This window comes from Festucalex cinctus, chromosome 4, assembly GCF_051991245.1.
Source record: "Festucalex cinctus isolate MCC-2025b chromosome 4, RoL_Fcin_1.0, whole genome shotgun sequence".
Lineage (NCBI taxonomy): Eukaryota > Metazoa > Chordata > Actinopteri > Syngnathiformes > Syngnathidae > Festucalex > Festucalex cinctus.
In genome coordinates, this window is record NC_135414.1 from 5,889,130 (window position 1) to 5,908,060 (window position 18,931).

Genomic DNA, 18,931 nt, shown 5'->3' on the forward strand with positions numbered 1-18,931 from the left:
CAATGCAAATCTTTTATCAGACCTCACTGATGTAGTAATAATGACATTCTTAACCACAAACCACAGTATGTAATCCCAATGGGTCAGTTTTTCTGACTAAAAAATAAGCACTCAGCTGATCAATATTTCTTAAGAGACTGCGGCTACTGAAAGTGAAAAGTGAATCCCAGCTTGACCTTGCTCCACAAACAGCCATAAAGTGCCATTACCTTTGGTAATTTTGCACATATTTCATGGATGAACAATGGTCCATGGCCACACAAGGTGACAACATTACTCACCCTGATGCCCAGTTCCACATTCTCGCCCCCGTACACCTCCATGCCTTCATCCAGAAGACCTATCTCCTCAAAGTACAGCCTGTCCACCACAAAGCAGCCAATCAGAGCGGGGCTCCTGCGAGAGGAAAGGGGATGCGGTTCGGTATTGTGCGCTTTGATACAGTAAACGCAGAAACAAAACGAGAGCAAGCCTGTAACCTTGGCGATGAAGATGAGAAATGTGCGTTTGAATAATGCACATAGAGGTCGGGAATCACAAAGTAACTCATTTATTTTCTCACTGGTAGCGGAATACAGGACAGCTATGAGATACGAGTGACCCAAGATACGTTTTTTTTTTTTCCCCAGAGATTTTTCCGAGCCTTTCTTTGACTTTTTTTTTTTGTTTGTTTTTGTTTTGGTTGTACTTGCAACAAAAAACAAAAAAAAAAAAAAAAAGAGAGATGGGCGCGCAGTATGGTGACATTGAACTCAACTCAACTCACAGGCAGCACTTTGTAAACAATTCTTCAAAAGAGAGGCATCAAGCTGTTTAATGCCACTCCTAGTTTAAGGTTTACTGTCAAATTAAAGAAAAAAGAGATTTAAATAAATACAAATAACATAATAATACAAAAATAATATATACTCAAGCACATATTCTTTATCCTCTGCAAAAAAAAATGACTTCTTGACTATACTTATACTGATCCCTGGTGGCCAAGTCGTGCACACCGGAAGGTATCACAATGAATTAATCATGATACACAACTGTTGAATTCTTTAATGTGCCAGTTTCCTTATTAAAGTGGAAGTCCATCCATTCATACTTTTTCTGTACCGCTTACAACCCAGAAGTTTTCTTGACAATATTATGTTCTATGCATCCCTACGCGCCTAAACACAGTATTCTGATTAATATTGCATTTGTGGGATATGAATAAAGTAGCATAAGCCACCTGTTTTTTATATTTATATAATTCACATAAATTATAAACGCATTTGGGGGAAATATACACCCAAAAAATATTGAAAAATGGGAATAAACCTAAAATAAACATTCAGGTTGACTCTCCCAAAAAATACCTCCTAGCCACTCCCAAAATATATTTTTTAACTGGGAAAAAACCCCCAAAACTACCGTATTTTCCGCACTATAAGGCGCACCGCATTATAAGGTGCACCTTCAATGAATGACATATTTTAAAACTTTTTCCATATATATGGCGCTACAGTAGAGGCTGGGGTTACGTTATGCATCCATTAGATGGTGCTGCGCTAAAGGGAATGTCAACAAAACAGTCAGATAGGTCAGTCAAACTTTATTAATAGATTACAAACCAGCTTTCTGACAACTCCATTCACTCCCAAAATGAATAAACAGCTGTTTCATTTTCTCTGAGGTAAAGTATTAGTATTAGCTAGTGATCCAAGATGGCGGGATCTTCTGCGCATGCGCATCACCGATCGTGCAGGGTCACCGATAGCGTCTTGACAGCGAGACCTGTTGCGGCTCAATATTGATCCATATATAAGGCACACCGGATTACAAGGTGCATGATCAGCTTTTGAAAAAATTGAAGGCTCTTAGGTGCGCCTTATAGTGTGGAAAATACGGTAATTGTTAAAAACATGGGCGCAAAACCGGGAGTATGCGGGGGTCCACTGTACAACAATATTTACACTTGTTGGTGTATCGATACTGCATTGCAATGGCTATTTTCTCCCAATAATAATGAATGCATCTAAGTTTAAAAAAAAATGAAAATATAACACTTATCCAGTGAGACATAATTTATCAGGATGTAACATTCACTTACTGGATGGGAGCACTTTTGTTCCCCTTGTGCCACCAGGACTTTGGGGGGTTGAGGTAGCGACACCACAGCTCCCAATCAAAGCCCTGGGCAGACAGCGGATACTCCTCAATCTCAAACGTGTCGTACTTGATGTTATCAAACGAAGGGGAGATTATGCGAGTTCTGTCCTCTTGAATTCTCTGAAGAATGGGTTCCGCCCTTTAAATGAGACAGAAAGCGTGCACGCTTAATTGGAGCATTTGTGTTTGCTGGCTTCTTATCTCCCTCATTATCATGCTTGTGCTTATGAGAGGGCACAGAGATGAATTCATTTATTGCACATCTGATAAACTAATGGGAACTGCCCTTGTGTAATGTGTTCATAGATGAAAATGCTAAATAACAATTTGGAAAACACATTGAAATGCACTTTCCGGTTGAATACAAATGATCATCATGCTGTATTTGTTCACAGGCACATTAGGCAGAGGGCAGGAAGTCACTCAAATGTATTTCCAGCAAATTCCCTCAGAACCACGAGAGACTCACCAGCCAACGTTGAACTCAACATGGGCATCAAAGAGGGCAACGACTGGAGCGGTGGCAGCTCGCCAGCCGCTCACTCTGGACCGGATCAGGCCCTCCTGTTTGGCATGCCGCACCATCTTGATGAATCCCGGACGCTCGCTGTTGGTCTCTGACACAAAATCCTCCAGCTTCTCCTTTAACTCTTCTGCAAAACACACACACATTTTCAGCATTGCAAAAAGTTCCTGGAGATGACGAATGAAGTCAATCGAAAAGTGTTGGTGAATAAACTTCCACCCACGTTCTACTCCAGTGGGCATCATTTTATTGGAAGAAATCCAACACTATATGCTGAAACCACTGGGCCGAAGAGGCAAATTCTGCAAATTTGAAGTTTATATGGATTTTTGGAGGTTGATACCAATTTCGATATTCGGCAGAATAAAATTCGGTTAATTAAAAAAATGTGCCATGAATAAAATAGCTTCTTTTTTTTTGTCCCTTAACACTTACAACTGGTTAGCACGTCCGCCTCCCAGTTCTGAGGTCTCGGGTTCGAGTCCAGGCTCCGGCCTTCCTGGGTGGAGTTTGCATGTTCTCCCCGTGCCTGCGTGGGTCTTCTCCGGGTACTCCGGTCTCCTCCCACATTCCAAAGTCATGCATGGCAGGTTAATTAGGTGCTCCGTATTGTCCCTAGGTGTGCTTGTGAGTGTGGATGGTTGTTCGTCTCTGTGTGCCCTGCGATTGGCTGGCAACCAGTCCAGGGTGTCCCCTGCCTACTGCCCAGAGCCAGCTGAGATAGGCGCCAGCACCCCCCGCGACCCTTGTGAGGAATAAGCGGTCAAGAAAATGGATGGATGGATGAACACTTACAACAATAAAGATATGAATTACATGTAAATCATGACAGTTTTACATCACTTTGTCTTTTAGTATTTATTTAACTTTACAATAGAGAGAGAAAAAAAAGAAGAAGAAATCAGCCAAGTTCATGCCATTATTTTTGAGTGGAGGGATGAGTCATTTCTTATGCTGTACTGAGTTGATGTGGAAAAAATATATTTGTAAAAATCAATTGAATTTTGCCCATTTTAAAATAGTTAATATATGCCCAAGTGAAGTCTGCCAGTATTGGTGAAAAACGCAAAACTGAAGATTTTAAGATTTTATTTTATTATTACTGCAGCTACATTATACACTTGGAAATGCGCAGCAAGATGACTAAATCATTTTTAAAAAAAAATTTGAAAATTTACTTTTCATTTGAATTATTTTCTTCTTCTTCTTCTTCTTCTTCTTCTTCTTCTTCTTCTTCTTCTTCTTCTTCTTTATTTTTTTTGTATTTTTGTATTTTTAAACCCAAATTGGGTTTAGACTTCTTTCCTTGCCTGTTTGGGGGGTTTAAATCAGAGGATGTCAGTGATCTTTGTCAACTGTGCCTCTGTGAAGCCCTTTGATCCTTTTTTTGGGGGGGGGGAATAAAAGTGTGATTAAATTGTAAATCAAGCCCGTCTCAAGTTTAAGAACCACTGTATTTACGTCTTACCAGAAGACCAGTGATTGGTGCAATACAAGGACGTGAGAGATAAGAACTGATATCTTCTTCTCTTCTATTGGCTTGCCATCTAATATAGAAAGTAAGTAGTACAATGCAGGTAAACAACACTGTCTGTGTTCATTCTTATTTTTGGTATATGCTAAAATATGGACGGTAGGCCACAAATGGCCCACTCCCATAGTTTGAACATCCCCAACATAAAATATTTCAGTGGTAAACATATGTAATATAAGTAAGCAAAATGTTCAGGCGTATTAGAGCTTTGAATGCCATTTCAAATGTTATTTTCTATTTCCGAGCCAAATGGCTCACCCGCCCAACAAGGATGCCGTTATCCAGCAATGTGGCTCCAGCACTGCATGCCTGTGAAGCGCACTAATGGTTCCCCTCGGCAGGCTTCCGGTTGTTGGCAAGTCACAGCAAAGCTATGAGGGAGAGACAGCCACTCAACTAGTTTGCTGGGTTGCATAAGAGGGCCAACCCAATATGAACTGGAATGGTACTGAGTACAGCGCAGCCCTCTACCATGGCAAAAAAAAACAAAAAAACTGCAAACATCTTACTTGTGATTGGACTTTTTCATTAGTTTCCTCAATTATCACAAATTCCGCCAATGTAATCCATTATGTTGTCGATTGGATGGCAAAATCTCTGCCTCAAAGCCTTGCGAAAATCATTTCCCATACGGACTAATGTTACTGCAGTCGCAAACACCTGATGTGGTGACTCACGATGAAAGAGTCTGTGAAAGACAGAGAACGTCCAAAGATTGGGATCTTTCACGCTTAACAAGTACAATAATGTGCAATGTGTACCACATCAGCATGAATACAATCACCAACACAAGGTAAAAATGAATGTTAGCGAATTAATATATAGTACTATAACGCTAGTTAGAACATATTGTAATGCCACCACAGGTGGTAAAGCATAGACATAGGCACCAGTGTACATCCAATTATTTTATTGAACCAACGGTAAAAAAACAAACACGTAATGAACACACTCATACATGAGTCAACATGTGAGCAATATTAAGAGCTAGCTAACACTACACTCATTTACTGACACCGATGTCACTCACCAGCCCAAGCTCTGCCTTTTAAAGCCATACACATTCAAAGTCACACATTGCAGTAAAATGTGATAATGGCAATGGACTAAAATGTACATTTGCACGTTATTTTGTTAAATGATGCAAAAGATTTTTTTTAAATCAGGATACAGAATAAATCAAAAGGATGATAGGTAGGATGCTCGATTCTAAATATATTGGGTTGCTGCAGCCCAAATTTATTGTATTCATTTTTCCCCTCATTTTTAATGGACTGCTGGGATGAGAACGAAGTGGAGCGGACAGTTGATTTGTTGATTTGATTGTATTATGACTGTAACACATATTGAGTCATTGTTGCTTACTGTTTGAAAACTCAACAAACAGACTGTTAAAAATGGAAAAAATGCAGCTGTGTGTTTCTTCCTTCTAACCCATGAAGCAACAAATGCAACATTTCACGTTTATGCTTTGCGGACAGATGTCCAAACTACAGATGGAATGAAAGTGCAAAGCTAATGTCATTAAATTCCCCTTTGCATTTTAATTATTCAAAAAAGAGCACTGAGGGCCTTTCATTTTTTTGTGTTTTGTTTATAGCAAAGCCACTGTAGTTATTCATTTTCACCAGTGCGCCAACAGATTTCTGTACTTCTAATCAATTTAGATCTGTCAGTAATGAAGGTATTCTGTATGTATGTGAATGGAAAACAAGAATGGTGGCGTGTTATGCCTCCCAACAAATCATAATAAGGAACAGTTCATTAAAGCAGGAGTGACTGTTGGCCAACAGCCATCCATCTTTCACTAATGATAAACTAGTGTCACGATGATGGAAAGCAATGGGCTGTGGGACTGAGCTGAGCAGGAGCAACAGGCACTTGCATTCATGGGGTAAATCCAATAATACATTTTAGATGCAACAACAGTGAGCAATAACAATATAACAGTGGTTGAACTGGCTCAGTACCGTCTTTGTACATCCATAACACAGCAGCACAATTGAAGTTGTGTTTTGTTTTTTGTTTTTTTGTTTTTTTTTATGTAGGTGGAAAGAATTACAATTGTTCTTTTGATATCAAAGAAAAGAGCATTTGCGGGGTAGTAACAATTCATTTTCTTTCTATTGTTGCTCAATTTTTCAGGGCTCTTGTCTGTTCGATTTATTTATTTTTAATCTGACAGTCCTATTCGCACTGCACATCAATTTTCCCGCCAGCGTTTTAGGCCTGTATTGTTAGAAAAATGGTACAATAAGGATCCTTTTTTTCTCTTAAAGTATTACAGGTACTATTCTAATAAACCATTTAAAGTTGAATACTGAACCTGAAGGTGTCTATTGATACATTTTCAAGGGCGAATTTGTTCCCCGCCTTTGTTCCCAACATAATGTATTAGGGATGTAACAATATCCAAACATAACGATACCATATTGGCAATATTAAAAAACAAACAAACAAAAAAACAAAACAAAAAAAGTCACAATATTGTTAAAAAAAAGAGCCCATACTAAAAAACAAAAAAACAAAAAAAAACAATATTGTGCTTTTGTTCATAACAGCAATGCATATAAACAACCTGCGATCTCTAATAACACTTAATATTGAGGCACTTACTTTCTAATGCAAGCGCACATTGAGTTCCTCCACATATTGATTCGCTTCACAAGCATATTACGTTCCCCTCCACCTGACTATTTGCGTGGATTTTAAAGGGCCAAAACATGCCTTCTGGAAATTGAACGGCACTAAAAAACTAGCCACCAGAGAGTGTTAGAACTGCACAAATGGAAATCAACCTAACTTTTTTTTTTTACATATGTGCTGCTTTTAATATCGTGACATGACAACAACGATATTGTGGCAGTTTTAATATCGCGATATCACGATGTTGCCATTATTGTTACATCCCTGAAATGTATACACATGACTTTAAGTTGTGGCACAGAGAGTGTAAAGATTAGGTGGTTTTGACTTTTGAGTTTTGTGTTGAACAGATCAAACAATGTATTGATATATTAAGACGAGAATTGTCATAATCATAGTCACTGGTCTTATTTAATGGCAGTAATTATTAACAAAAATTGACAAAAGTATGTAGATATGTCCCTATTTTTTTTAACACCCTCTGAATGTGAATTCACCTTGGACAAATTCTCCACTTCTTGCACAGCATTAGCACATTAGTAATTTTCTGTTCCATGGATGAGTTTGGTGTTTAAGAAATAAGAGCCCACTGATGTGAAACTGACAAAGAGTAGATACTGTTACACTTTTGCTTCGGAGTTTCACATTAACACCTCATTGGAATTAATAGAATTTGTGGCTTATGGAATCATAAATCTTGAGATAGGTATAAGTCCCTCACAGACAAGACTTTCCAAGCCACAGCGTGGGACGTTATCCAATTAAGTAGGAATGAGTTAGGTATAGGTATATTCGGCCTCCTCCCACCCCGCACTTCCCGCTTGACAGCTACATGTTCTCCTGCATGCTAATATCTGTGGGACGTGAGCTGTGACACCGGCAGTTGACAAACGTAATGACTGACAGATAAAGTTGGTCTCTCATGATGACAGTCCTCCTATTACCATTAAATACTATGCTTGACTTTTCAGTTTGGCATCATATGGCTTCTATGACAAATCATTGATTATGGATTATGTAATACCAAAAGGAGTTTTGTTGTTGTTGTTAGATCTGGAAAATCATTCATGATAGAAAATCAGGCCAGTACCGGTGCTAAAATCTTGCAGTCTGATCACGGAATTGGCTGTGTGGTTCATGAGACAATTCCACAATGACAGCTACATTGAGGGTCAATAGGCTAATGGCATTTTTGTGAGATCATCTACAAGTTTTGTCATGACAACATGAGTGGTAAACAGGGTGGAATGCCACCTGCAAAATGTCAAATTGTGACTCGGCTCCCTGGAGGCGTTAAAGGAGGCTTATCCCGGGCTGCCAATTAAAAGATGCACAATGCTCGTTTTTGAGACATAATATAGCGGAGAGCTATACATTATTATTATTCTTTTTTAATAACAGAGTGATAAGTAGATATTTACAACTCTTAGGCCATTAGGAACCCGTAAGGTAGTGTGATCATTGTCATCCTAGCATGTTAAGATAACATAACACTGATCTATATCCTGCTCCAGCAAGCTGCAGGCCAAGCCGCATGTTTTGCATTATTGACTTGGGTAAACAAACTTCTCTCAGGGCCAGTTGTCACCGTCTTGATAACATCTAATGGCTGTCTATCTCAGGTTTCATGCAGTTACAGGGCTTTTAGAAAGTGTTGTCCTATAAAGGCATGACCTTGACACTGTATTATTAAAATCACTTTGGTTTATACAGAGTAGGCTTGTCAATATTTGATGCTGGTTATGAAACGCCTTTTCAAATTGCGTTGGAAGTAAAGGAGTCCGCAGCTTGGCAATATGGTTTTATCACTGTTACAATGGAAAGCCTGAAAATAAGGGTAGGCTATGTGTTCATCCACTTCTAAACGCGGCAGGAGCTGGGGGAATTTAGGCTCATATGTGAGCTACAGCTCCATGAAGACTGCTTCGAGGTATAAGCACTGACCTATCCTCACTGACCACGATGTTATGCACCTGCAGAATATAATGTAACGTTTCCAAACCGAATCAGGATCTACAATGGAGAATAGGACAGTTTTTATAGGTTCAAGTGGAAGTCAACCTTAAAAAATTCTTGACAATAGGCTAATTATTAATGATACTGATTAATATTACGATTGTGGAATATGAGTTATGAAGCAAAATCCAGCCATTTTTGTCCATCTCAGGTGGCGGCCATTTTGCCATTTGCTGTTGACTGAAGATGACATTGATTGATTGTTTGATTGATTGATTGATTGATTGATTGATTGATTGATTGATTGATTGATTGATTGATTGATTGATTGATTGATTGATTGATTGATTGATTGATTGATTGATTGATTGATTGATTTGATTTGATTTATTTATTGAACATATAAACAAGCAAAAAGCGGAAAAACAGGAATTAAAAGAAAAGAAAATCAATCAATCAATTTACGTGTTCAAAAGGGAGTAGGAAGAAGTTAAAAACGTATCTAATCCTACCCCCTTACTTTATATATTTAAACTTATTTCATTATTAATACAATACTAATTTACTATTTTTTTAAATAAAATGTATAAACCTGGTTATATATACAAGTGCACTTTAGCATGCGTGCATTTATACATATATACATTAATTTTCTAGACATATACCATAATACATATCTAAATCATATACACATACTCACATATACAATTTTCATACTCTGGTCTGACATAAATATTTTTTTTTAACTTTACTTTTAAACATTTTTTTAAACTCCAGAAGTGAGTCACATTTTCTCAGATCAACTCCCAAATTATTCCACAAATTTACACCTTTTACAGATACACACCTTTGCTTAATATTTGTTCTTGTTTTAGGTTTTTTATAGACACTTGTACCCCTTATGACATCTATGTTGCTCAGGTCTCAGGTAATAACCAATCACAGCTCAGCTTCAGAAAACAGGTGAGCTCTGGTCGTTGCCTGAGCCCTGAGCAACTTTGAATTCATCTTCAGTCGACAGCAAGTGGCAAAATGGCCGCCTCCTGAGATAGATGAAAATGGCTGGATTTTGCTTAACTAATTTTCCACAAATGTAATATTAATCAGAATGTCATGTTTAGAAAAGCGAGGTCACATATAACATATCATTGTCAAGATTTTTTGGGGGGTTGACTTCCTCTTTAAGTAAAATGCTGAGAGCTAATGAATCAATGATGGTGTAGTGATTCACTTCCCTGATTTCCGAACAGGCCACATAGGTTTATTTACCACTCAAAGACGCTGTAAATGTATGTATCTTGTGATTGAATGACTGGTGACAAATCCAGGGCGTGGTCTGTCTTCTACACAATGTCAGCTGGGATAGAATCCAGTTCGCTACAACCCTGAAGAGGAAAATGGATGGCTGGCTATTTTATTGATTGTTCTTGGCAAAGGGCTTCTTGATTGATGCCTGCTGTGTTCTTTCGCTTTCGGTTTTGTATATAAGTATACGTCAATGTTATGGTAATACATTATGCATTATTCCAGGAAGGAACTACATTTCCAATTTGGTTTCTCAGCTAAAAAAAAAAAAAAAAAAAAAGCCCAATAAGATCCATTACGAGCGCTAGATCAAAAATGTATCTTCCTTTCAAGACAATAATTAGAGCAGCATTAATTTACTAATATGATTATGCTATGCAAATCTGATACAGGGGGTTCCGTTATTTACAATGATTATGACCTTTCTGTACAAGCGACAGGAGTAAAGGTAAGCGACTGTTCTCTTTTTTGTTACAGGTTTTATTTTCATTACTTTTTATTCATAACCTAGGTGTGTTCATCAAGCAAGTGTTTACCATAATTTTGCTTTTACTATAGCACTAGCATTGGTTAGTGGTAGAGATATTTTTGGCTTATTTACATAATTGGGTATTTATCTGTAGGAACGAAGCCCCGTCGTAAATCAAGGACCACCTCAAAAACATTTGCAATATAGCTTTGAGCCACGGGGCAATTATTCTAATCAGGTCTAATCAGCCATTAATTAAATCCAGAGAAAAAACATTTTAAATTGACAACATTAAATGGGCCACAGGAGCAGTACTGATTGCATAGGAGGTGAAACTCTTGCTTCCTTAAATTACTGCAAACCAATTTCGATAATCAGTCTTGCACAGTCAGTAGCACAGGTGGTAGACAATGCATCAAACATACTGTGCACTTATTCTAAGCCCAACTTATTCTTCATGCTGTGACAAGGAACATGTACCTGGCACCAACCCTAAGGTCGTACAATTTGGAATCAGTCCAACATTTTTTGTGAAATTGTTATATAGTGGGAAGGGGCGGTTCATGACAGACTCCAAAGTGTGTCATTTAAAAAACAAAACAAAAAAAACAACAACAAAAAAACAGTATATATGGGACAACTGAAATGGTCGAAAACAGTTTAATGCTGTAATGGAGTACTAGATAGAGCAGTGCACGTTTTAATAAATTATCTTCCAACACATATAATGTATTTAAAAATAAAAATCTCAATTCACTTGACAGGGGCTTTAATTATTTATATGAAAAACAATGGGGACACCATTTATTGCTACTGTTTTGGCATGTAAAAAGACTAGCAAATGAAAGTACACTTTGTATTCCTAGTTGCTCGGCGTGAGAGCGGACACTGTGCTAAGGCAAGATAAAGTGTAAAAGGTTGCTGATTACCGTTATTGCTGTTGTCGTCCACAAGAATGATCTCCTTGAGAAGATGGGAGGGTGTTCTGCTAATAGCGGAGTGAATGGAGCGCAGAATGACCGACAAGGCTTCATTCACGAAAATGAACACGATGCTCACTTGTGGGAGGTTTAAAGGATAAGTGATGTTTCTGCACCTGCAAAGGACAAACAAACAGCTAGTGAGGTAACCTTCAAGAAAAACAGAATTCAATTTGAACAACATGAAGACAAAGTAAATATTTACTAGTAGTGTATATGGTATTGTAGTTAAAATTTGAATAGAAAAGAAGTTGATTACACACTCACAGAGTGATTAATGTTGTCACATCTCTCTTCCAGCAATGAAGCTATTTACATCTCATGCCACTGTCACATTAGACAAATCACATCACCACATTGCATTGTTTATCCAAGCAAACAGTCGCTTGTTTACATAATGCTATTTCCTGAGCATGTCTTTAAAGATATATGAGGAGTCAAGGACAACGCCAAGGCCAAATGTGTGATTAATGTTTTTTTTTGGCATTTTCATGGACATTTTATGGTCACTTTTTTGACATTTTTTTTTAGATTTTTTTTTAATAGAACTGTGACGTTTTTTGTTTTTTTTTGGTTTTTACTATTTAATTATTTTTTATATAAATCATTAATTCATTTGAATAATATTTTACCATAAAAATACAAATAAATATGTAAATAATAATAATAATAATTTCTACCAATTTCTTTCTTTTTTTTTTTTTAGATCCACAGGGAGCCACAGGAGATGGACTAGAGTGCCACACGTGTCTCCAGAGCCGCCGGTTGCAGACCCCTGTGCTAGATGAAATAACAACCATTGTGGTGGTTTCATTGTATTCAGCAGATATGCTCAGATCGTTGAAGAGAGATTGAGGGCTTGATTTTGACTTAGAAATTTTTTTAATCATTCAATTTTGACAGGTTTTCAACAATACTCGTCTATGATTTTTAAAATGTATCTAAAAAAAATATTTTCACTTTACAGAGGCTCAATAGTTTTTTTGTACTGCTGCATCTTACCCAGACGGCCTGAGATCTGCTATTGGCCTGTCTAATGGGAGACGGTCGCTGAGGTAGCTGTTGTAGCCATAGTACTGAAACATCTTGAGCGCCACTCGTCGATTGTCGGCGCTGAGCTCCTGACCCCAGTGAGCAAAGAGAGACGAGTCTGAGAAGGACGTGTCGGCCTGCTCATCCGCTCCTCGGCCCGGCGCCTCTGAGACACAAGGAGACACAAGAAGACAAATAGCATAAAGGATTGTATCGAGTGATCATACATCCACTGTGATAAATGACTTTCCTGTGATCAGATCAAGCATGAGGCAGAGTTGTCTTAAAACAGACCAGGAGTTCAGACTCTTGAAGAAAAGCCCGAATGTCCTTGAACAAAAGATTCAATCACGAAAAAGCAGCCGGTGGTTGAGTCTTCAGACGCTCTGACTCTTTGACCTCCAGGGAGGTAAATGAAAAAATCCCAGCACGTCGCCACCCTGCCCGGAGCAGCTTCTAGAGCTTCAAAGTTACGGCTTGCCAATGAGCACAGCTATTTGTTGTTTTGGGCTGAACCAATACAAATTTAAAAAGAATCCTTTATTTTGTTGCAACTTAGCCTTTCTCAACTCATTTTAGGTTTGTGAAAACTGAATGCATTGGTACATTAGCTAACCTTAGGAAAGGTAAGGACTATTCCATCTTTTTGTTACTGTTTTTCATTTATTTATTTTTTAAATATATTAATTAGAAATGTTTCTCAAAACACTATATAATGCAATTATGACTTACTACGGCATTAACTTGGAATAGAGACTAAGGCCCCTATTTTGGTAGAAGTGTGGCATCTTCATTTTTGTGCCGAGGCAAGTCTACTTTCGCGTGTTCGGGAACTTGGCAGATGGATTTCTGGCAGACCGAGGGCGTTTTCTATTTGAAACCCAGAGAGACGCACAGTAGTCTATAAATTAGACCAGCTAAAAGCAGGTCTAAATCGATTTTGGTGAATTTGATCTAGGTGCAGATAACAGTGTGGGAAAAATCCCTCTGACTCAATTATTATCATTATTATCATCATTGTCGCAACTCACGCCGATTCACTGACCAAACAAATGTACTCTCATTTGCTGACACCCCTGTCACTCACCAGGAGAGGCCCAGTTTTCTAAAGCCATACACATTCAATATCACAGATACTATAGTAGAAGCTGATGGGGACCGCAAGTAGACAAAAATAATACCCTTATATACATTTTTACTCATAATTGTTTCAATACTCGAGTCTATAGCTGCAACCCTTGGACAGTGATTCTTTCGCGTACCACCAAGGGGAGCGCGTGTCACAGTTCAAACTAACAATCACTGCATTAGAGGAACAGCAGGCAAACGCTTAACAAGACTGCATGTTTAAGGCGTCAAAAACAAATATGCTCGCAGCCCATTCTGATAGACACGATCTCCATAAAACATTGGCAGCATCTGCTCAAGATTCAACGCTGCCTCCAAGAGCTTTGTAAATGCACGTCAGAGGTGTTTAACAGTCAAGACGCTAACCTCGCGGCAAATAGGTTGGAATGCCAATAAAAGGGAGACAAAAATGCACGCTGATTGTGAATTCCACAGGTTGCACATTTCATACAGGCATTCCTTTGACTTTTGCTGCCTGTTGAGGCTTTACACCAGGAATGTTCACACTCAGGTGTAGATATTGAAGTACTAAACTGTTTGGTTTAGTACACCCTAGACTGGTTGCCAGCCAAGCGCAAGGCATGAAAAGAGGTTTATGGAAAGAAAGCGCTGGTGAATAAAAGTTTACATCAAGACAACAGTATATCTTGTTACCAATTAAATTAAATTAAACTAAAGAAATGATGAGTTTCCACGGTACAAAGGAAAAAAGGAGAGAAGCTTGTTGAAGATAATGGTATATATTGTTCATTTGCATGTCCCGATAAGAAAGAAATGAAAGAAAATCAAAAGTCGCTTTGGTATCATCTGTTAATCCCCGTGGCTTATTGAGTCTATAAAGGAGCAGTTTTATGATACAGCTTTAACAGCCTACAATACTGCTGACAGATTGAGGTTATGCAGAGGAATAATTCACCGCCTGACACAACTAATAAACACCTTTTAACTGCAGGTGGAAGCAATTTCTTCTTTTAGTTGTTTTTCTCTTAATCCTCTTAAACCTGAGAGTAGCTTTAACAGTGGCACACATTGTACATGACAGTGGTTTTACATTGCAGGAAAAAAGAAAAGCTGAGGCACGCTGAGTCATATATTTATGTTTTTATGATAATATGCTTGAATTAAGGGGTGAACTAAACTATTTCAAGAAGGATAACGGGTCTATATGGACAGCCAACAATTTTTAAATACTGCACAGTTTCCAGTCATTTGCAGTTGAATTATTTTTGTCCAATCAGATTTCAACTTGCCTTGTGTTGCCTTGTAAATTAATTTAATTAATGTTTTAACCTATCAGATTTTCAATTCACCTTGCCACTACGCGAAGGTTCAGAGTGATGTTGGCATTTTTCTGTCCTCAATCAATGATTTTCAATTTTTTTTAAAGCAAGTAGCACCTACAAAAATACTTTGCCCTCCAAGTACCATCACACTGACAACATTAAAATGCAGTATCATGTATTACGAAAAAGTATAATTAATATTTTTTAAGCCACCGTAACATTATCCACTGTTCGAACATAACCACTGTACTTAAATAGTAAAAGTACTGACAGTACATGATAGTAGTTTCTTAACCGCTTGCTCCTCACAAGGGCCGTGGTGGTGCTGGAACCCATCCCAGCTGGCTGGTAGGTGGGGTACACCCTCAACTGGTTGCATGATAGTAGTTTAAGTAAAAAAAAATAAAATAATAATTAATTTAAAAAAAATAAAAAATAAATTTACATGAAAAGTATACCTAAATGTTCGAAAACAATCAATTCTAAAAGATGAAATGGAACTGTATTTAAATGTTAAATACAATTGAACTGTAATAACTGCACTGTAAAAATCTGATTAAAAAAAACAATTAAGCCACTGTAGCACGCACAGTTCGAACATTTCATTCAGTGATTCTTTCCTATACCACTAGAGGGAGCCTGAGTATCACCTGTGGTACCTGTAGCACACTTTGAGATTCACTGCTTTAATTGGGTCAACTATCTAAGGGCTATGTTTACCCTTCTAATTGAGTGACCTTAAAATGTGTGCGAAATATGGACTTACAGGGACTGATGATGTCGGTCATGATTAAACATTTATTTTGAATGTGAGCCTTTCTAGAAAAACTGGGCATTGTGAGGCGAAGTCAACCAAAACATTTCCTGACTGGCTTGCTTCAACTCAGAAAATAATTTTTTGGGGGCAGCATGTATTAGCGTGACAGCTAGCTCACACTGAGGGCAAAGAAAGGAAGCCTACTGCATCTATATTTTATTTAAAGTTATATTTCTAAATATTAATTGTGAACTGCTATATTGTAGTGTAGAGGTTTGGAGTTGTCTGTATGTGATGTTTTGGAACATAAAGGTAACTGTGTTTCTTGCTATTAAATCCTCAAAGAGATTTGGAGACCCTGGTGAGACACCAAAAACCAAATGACAAGTTTGTGTGTCTCTTTGTTTGTATTAAGCAGACTGGACATTTGATATTTATGAGCATATTATGAGCATATTGTCTAACTAACATGAGTGACAACCTTGTCAGTCCAGTTGCAATATGGATGGTGGTACTCTAGGGAACACTCGCATAAAACAATGAAATAACTCAAAGGAGGGATCCATAAGCAATGTATTGTATAAGAGGTGTGCCAGAAAGGTTTCAGGAGTGGTGTCACAAAAGATCTATTTAAAATCAAAGTTTCCCACTTGTAAGGAGTCCCCTTGGAGTTCAACACATTTTCCAGCCTCCTCTGCTGTGTCTAAATGCCTCCTGTAAGGATTCTTCCAGGGACAGGATAATAGAAAATTAGCATTTAGTTGAGTGAGTGATATTCCATCAGATAACAAATATTCACATACAAACACTGTAGTAGTAACACATACAGACAGTTATTACAGCAATATTCAAAAGAAGATATTTTTTCCAATCTATAAAAAAAATATTTCTTCTTCTATTCTTTTTATCTTCATGAAGTGTCTATATATCCATGATATATCCATAAACACCACACTGCCCCGAAGAAGCCAATTATTTTACCTATTTTTATTGCTATTATTTCAGTAAGTTTTTATTTTGACTTTAATTTATTTTACCATCACAGTTGCAGTCATTGAGTGTTCACTGCATGCAAAGACAGAATCTGACCGTCCACATTTAAAAAGCACAACACGCACACACAGAGAGAAACAAACATGGTTGTTTTAAAACTCCCATTTGTCCTCATTGATAGTTTTAAAAAATCGAAATTTGTAGAAAGGTGATTCTTCAATTCCAACAACAAATGCTAATGAACTGTTAAATGTGTGATTAATGAAAGCTGACCAATGTGAACATTTGCTCCACATAATAAGATTGTAAGATTGTATATTAATTCATGTCCTCAGTGCAGCATAAAACTACTACTACTACTACTAATAATAATAATAATAAACATTTGACTAAATTTTTACTAATCAAAGTCAACATGCAAGATGCAACACTTTAATCTTCACTTTTAAATTATCCTTACATTTCTTTTAATCCCTACACATTGCTACTTTTTGTATTTACAATATACTCTAACAGCTCTAGCTGCTCTACATTAAAATGATTTCAAAATGCACTCTAGCATTTTCAGTTTGTCTATCAAGTTGAATCAAGCACACACGTCGTTGGAATTTAGCAGTGTTATTAAATGGCTGATCAGCAAATGAGCGTTACATTATTAAAGTCTTAACACATTTATTTGGATGGCAATGTCATGACCGTGATACCTGTGTGTTATTTGGGGCCAGGATTATGTTTGGGTCATGACCGTGTGGTCAAGTGTCTGTTTTGAATTGAGGTCAAGTGTCTGTTTTGAACTGATGTAACAGCATCTAAGTTTCAACTGGTAATACGCTATGTGATGTCAGGAGCTATGTCATGTCAAGAATATTTAATCTCTTTATCTAGTCAACAGCCAAATAGATAATTCAATGTCAGTCCTGTTACCCACATGTCTAGCCACAACCAATCAGATCGATTCACTATAAGCTAACAGAGAAGTGTGTGTTTGGTCGGATTATTACCTCTGTTCCTCTGTGTGACTCTCGTTGTTTTTCGTCTAGTCAAGTTTATTCCACGCCTCTCGATGTGAATAAAGAGTTAAAATCTTATTTGTGTCTGCGCTTTGGGATCCAACCTCAGCACATAACAGGCAATGTATGGTAAATGATACTTCATTTATATAGCGATTCCAACTAAATGCCATCATATTTAAAATGAATTCTGTGTCATTCACAGATGCATTTTCGCTTTGTTTATTAAACTCAAATCGCTAATGCATTTTGAATGAGCTGCTCCACCACTCCAGCTGTTCCACTGAAGAAGACGAAGCTCAGCACGCCAGAGTTGCCACCACCAGCTATGTTACAGACTCATTGAGCGTTGTACTGTAAAGAGAGGGGTGAGATGCATAATGTGTGAAACAGCATTCTAATGGCTTTTTGGGGGTGGGGGCACTTCTATCCAACTTGCAGTTGTTGTAAGCTTTGGAATATAACATTTAGGACCCTATATCACAGCTACAGTTCATTTTTATGATGTCCCACTTTATTTCTACTGAGATAAATTCTCATGTAAATCTGCCTCTGGGTTAAACTGTCATCGTCATAAAATCTTCGTTAATTGTACAGGCAATGTTTTAAGTATCATTTTGAAGTTTCTAAACTTTCATGCAAGTATGAATAGAGGGTAATTAAAGAGAAACGAAAAGCAAACTATTAAAGTCACTCTGCGTAAGTTATGAGCAGGAGGCTTAACTTCATGCACTGCACTTTTTAACAGGGATGTCCTAATCAAATTTTGCTGCATTGAGTCCAAGTCACTTGACTTTCAGTATCTGGCGATTTCAAGTCTTGATCCGATACGTCGGTAAAGCACTATTATAAATAAAAAATGGAGAGAGAGCACATCCAAATTGCCTCAACTGACTCAATTCTTTTATTTGAATACAAGTATCCCAACATAACTTTTTGTATGGCTGCAAGTCAAGTGCAAACAGTGAAACAAATAAAATCTTGTTATAGCATATCAGTGGTGCAGCAAAGAATAATGATGCAATCAATTGGCATTTACATGTTCTGTTTTGAATAAACAAAGTGAAATCTAAAAAAAATAAAAGATAGGAAATTCCATTTAGTGCAATAACAAAATAACAATCCTCTTTAATGGTCAATAAATCAATTTCACAGAATGTAACATTGTAGAAG

The 18,931-nt window shown here is 37.5% G+C and overlaps 1 protein-coding gene across 1 annotated transcript in view; it reads right to left on the bottom strand.

Annotated features, from left to right (window-relative positions):
* galnt18b (UDP-N-acetyl-alpha-D-galactosamine:polypeptide N-acetylgalactosaminyltransferase 18b) overlaps positions 1-18,931 on the bottom strand; it is a 99,865-nt gene that overhangs the window by 46,942 nt on the left and 33,992 nt on the right. The window contains exons 2-6 of the mRNA XM_077518438.1: positions 12,558-12,753; positions 11,505-11,671; positions 2,609-2,792; positions 2,081-2,278; positions 282-396 (exon numbers count right to left, since the gene is read on the bottom strand). Coding sequence (XP_077374564.1) covers positions 282-396; positions 2,081-2,278; positions 2,609-2,792; positions 11,505-11,671; positions 12,558-12,753 — 860 coding nt within the window. The remainder of the gene's footprint in view (positions 1-281; positions 397-2,080; positions 2,279-2,608; positions 2,793-11,504; positions 11,672-12,557; positions 12,754-18,931) is intronic.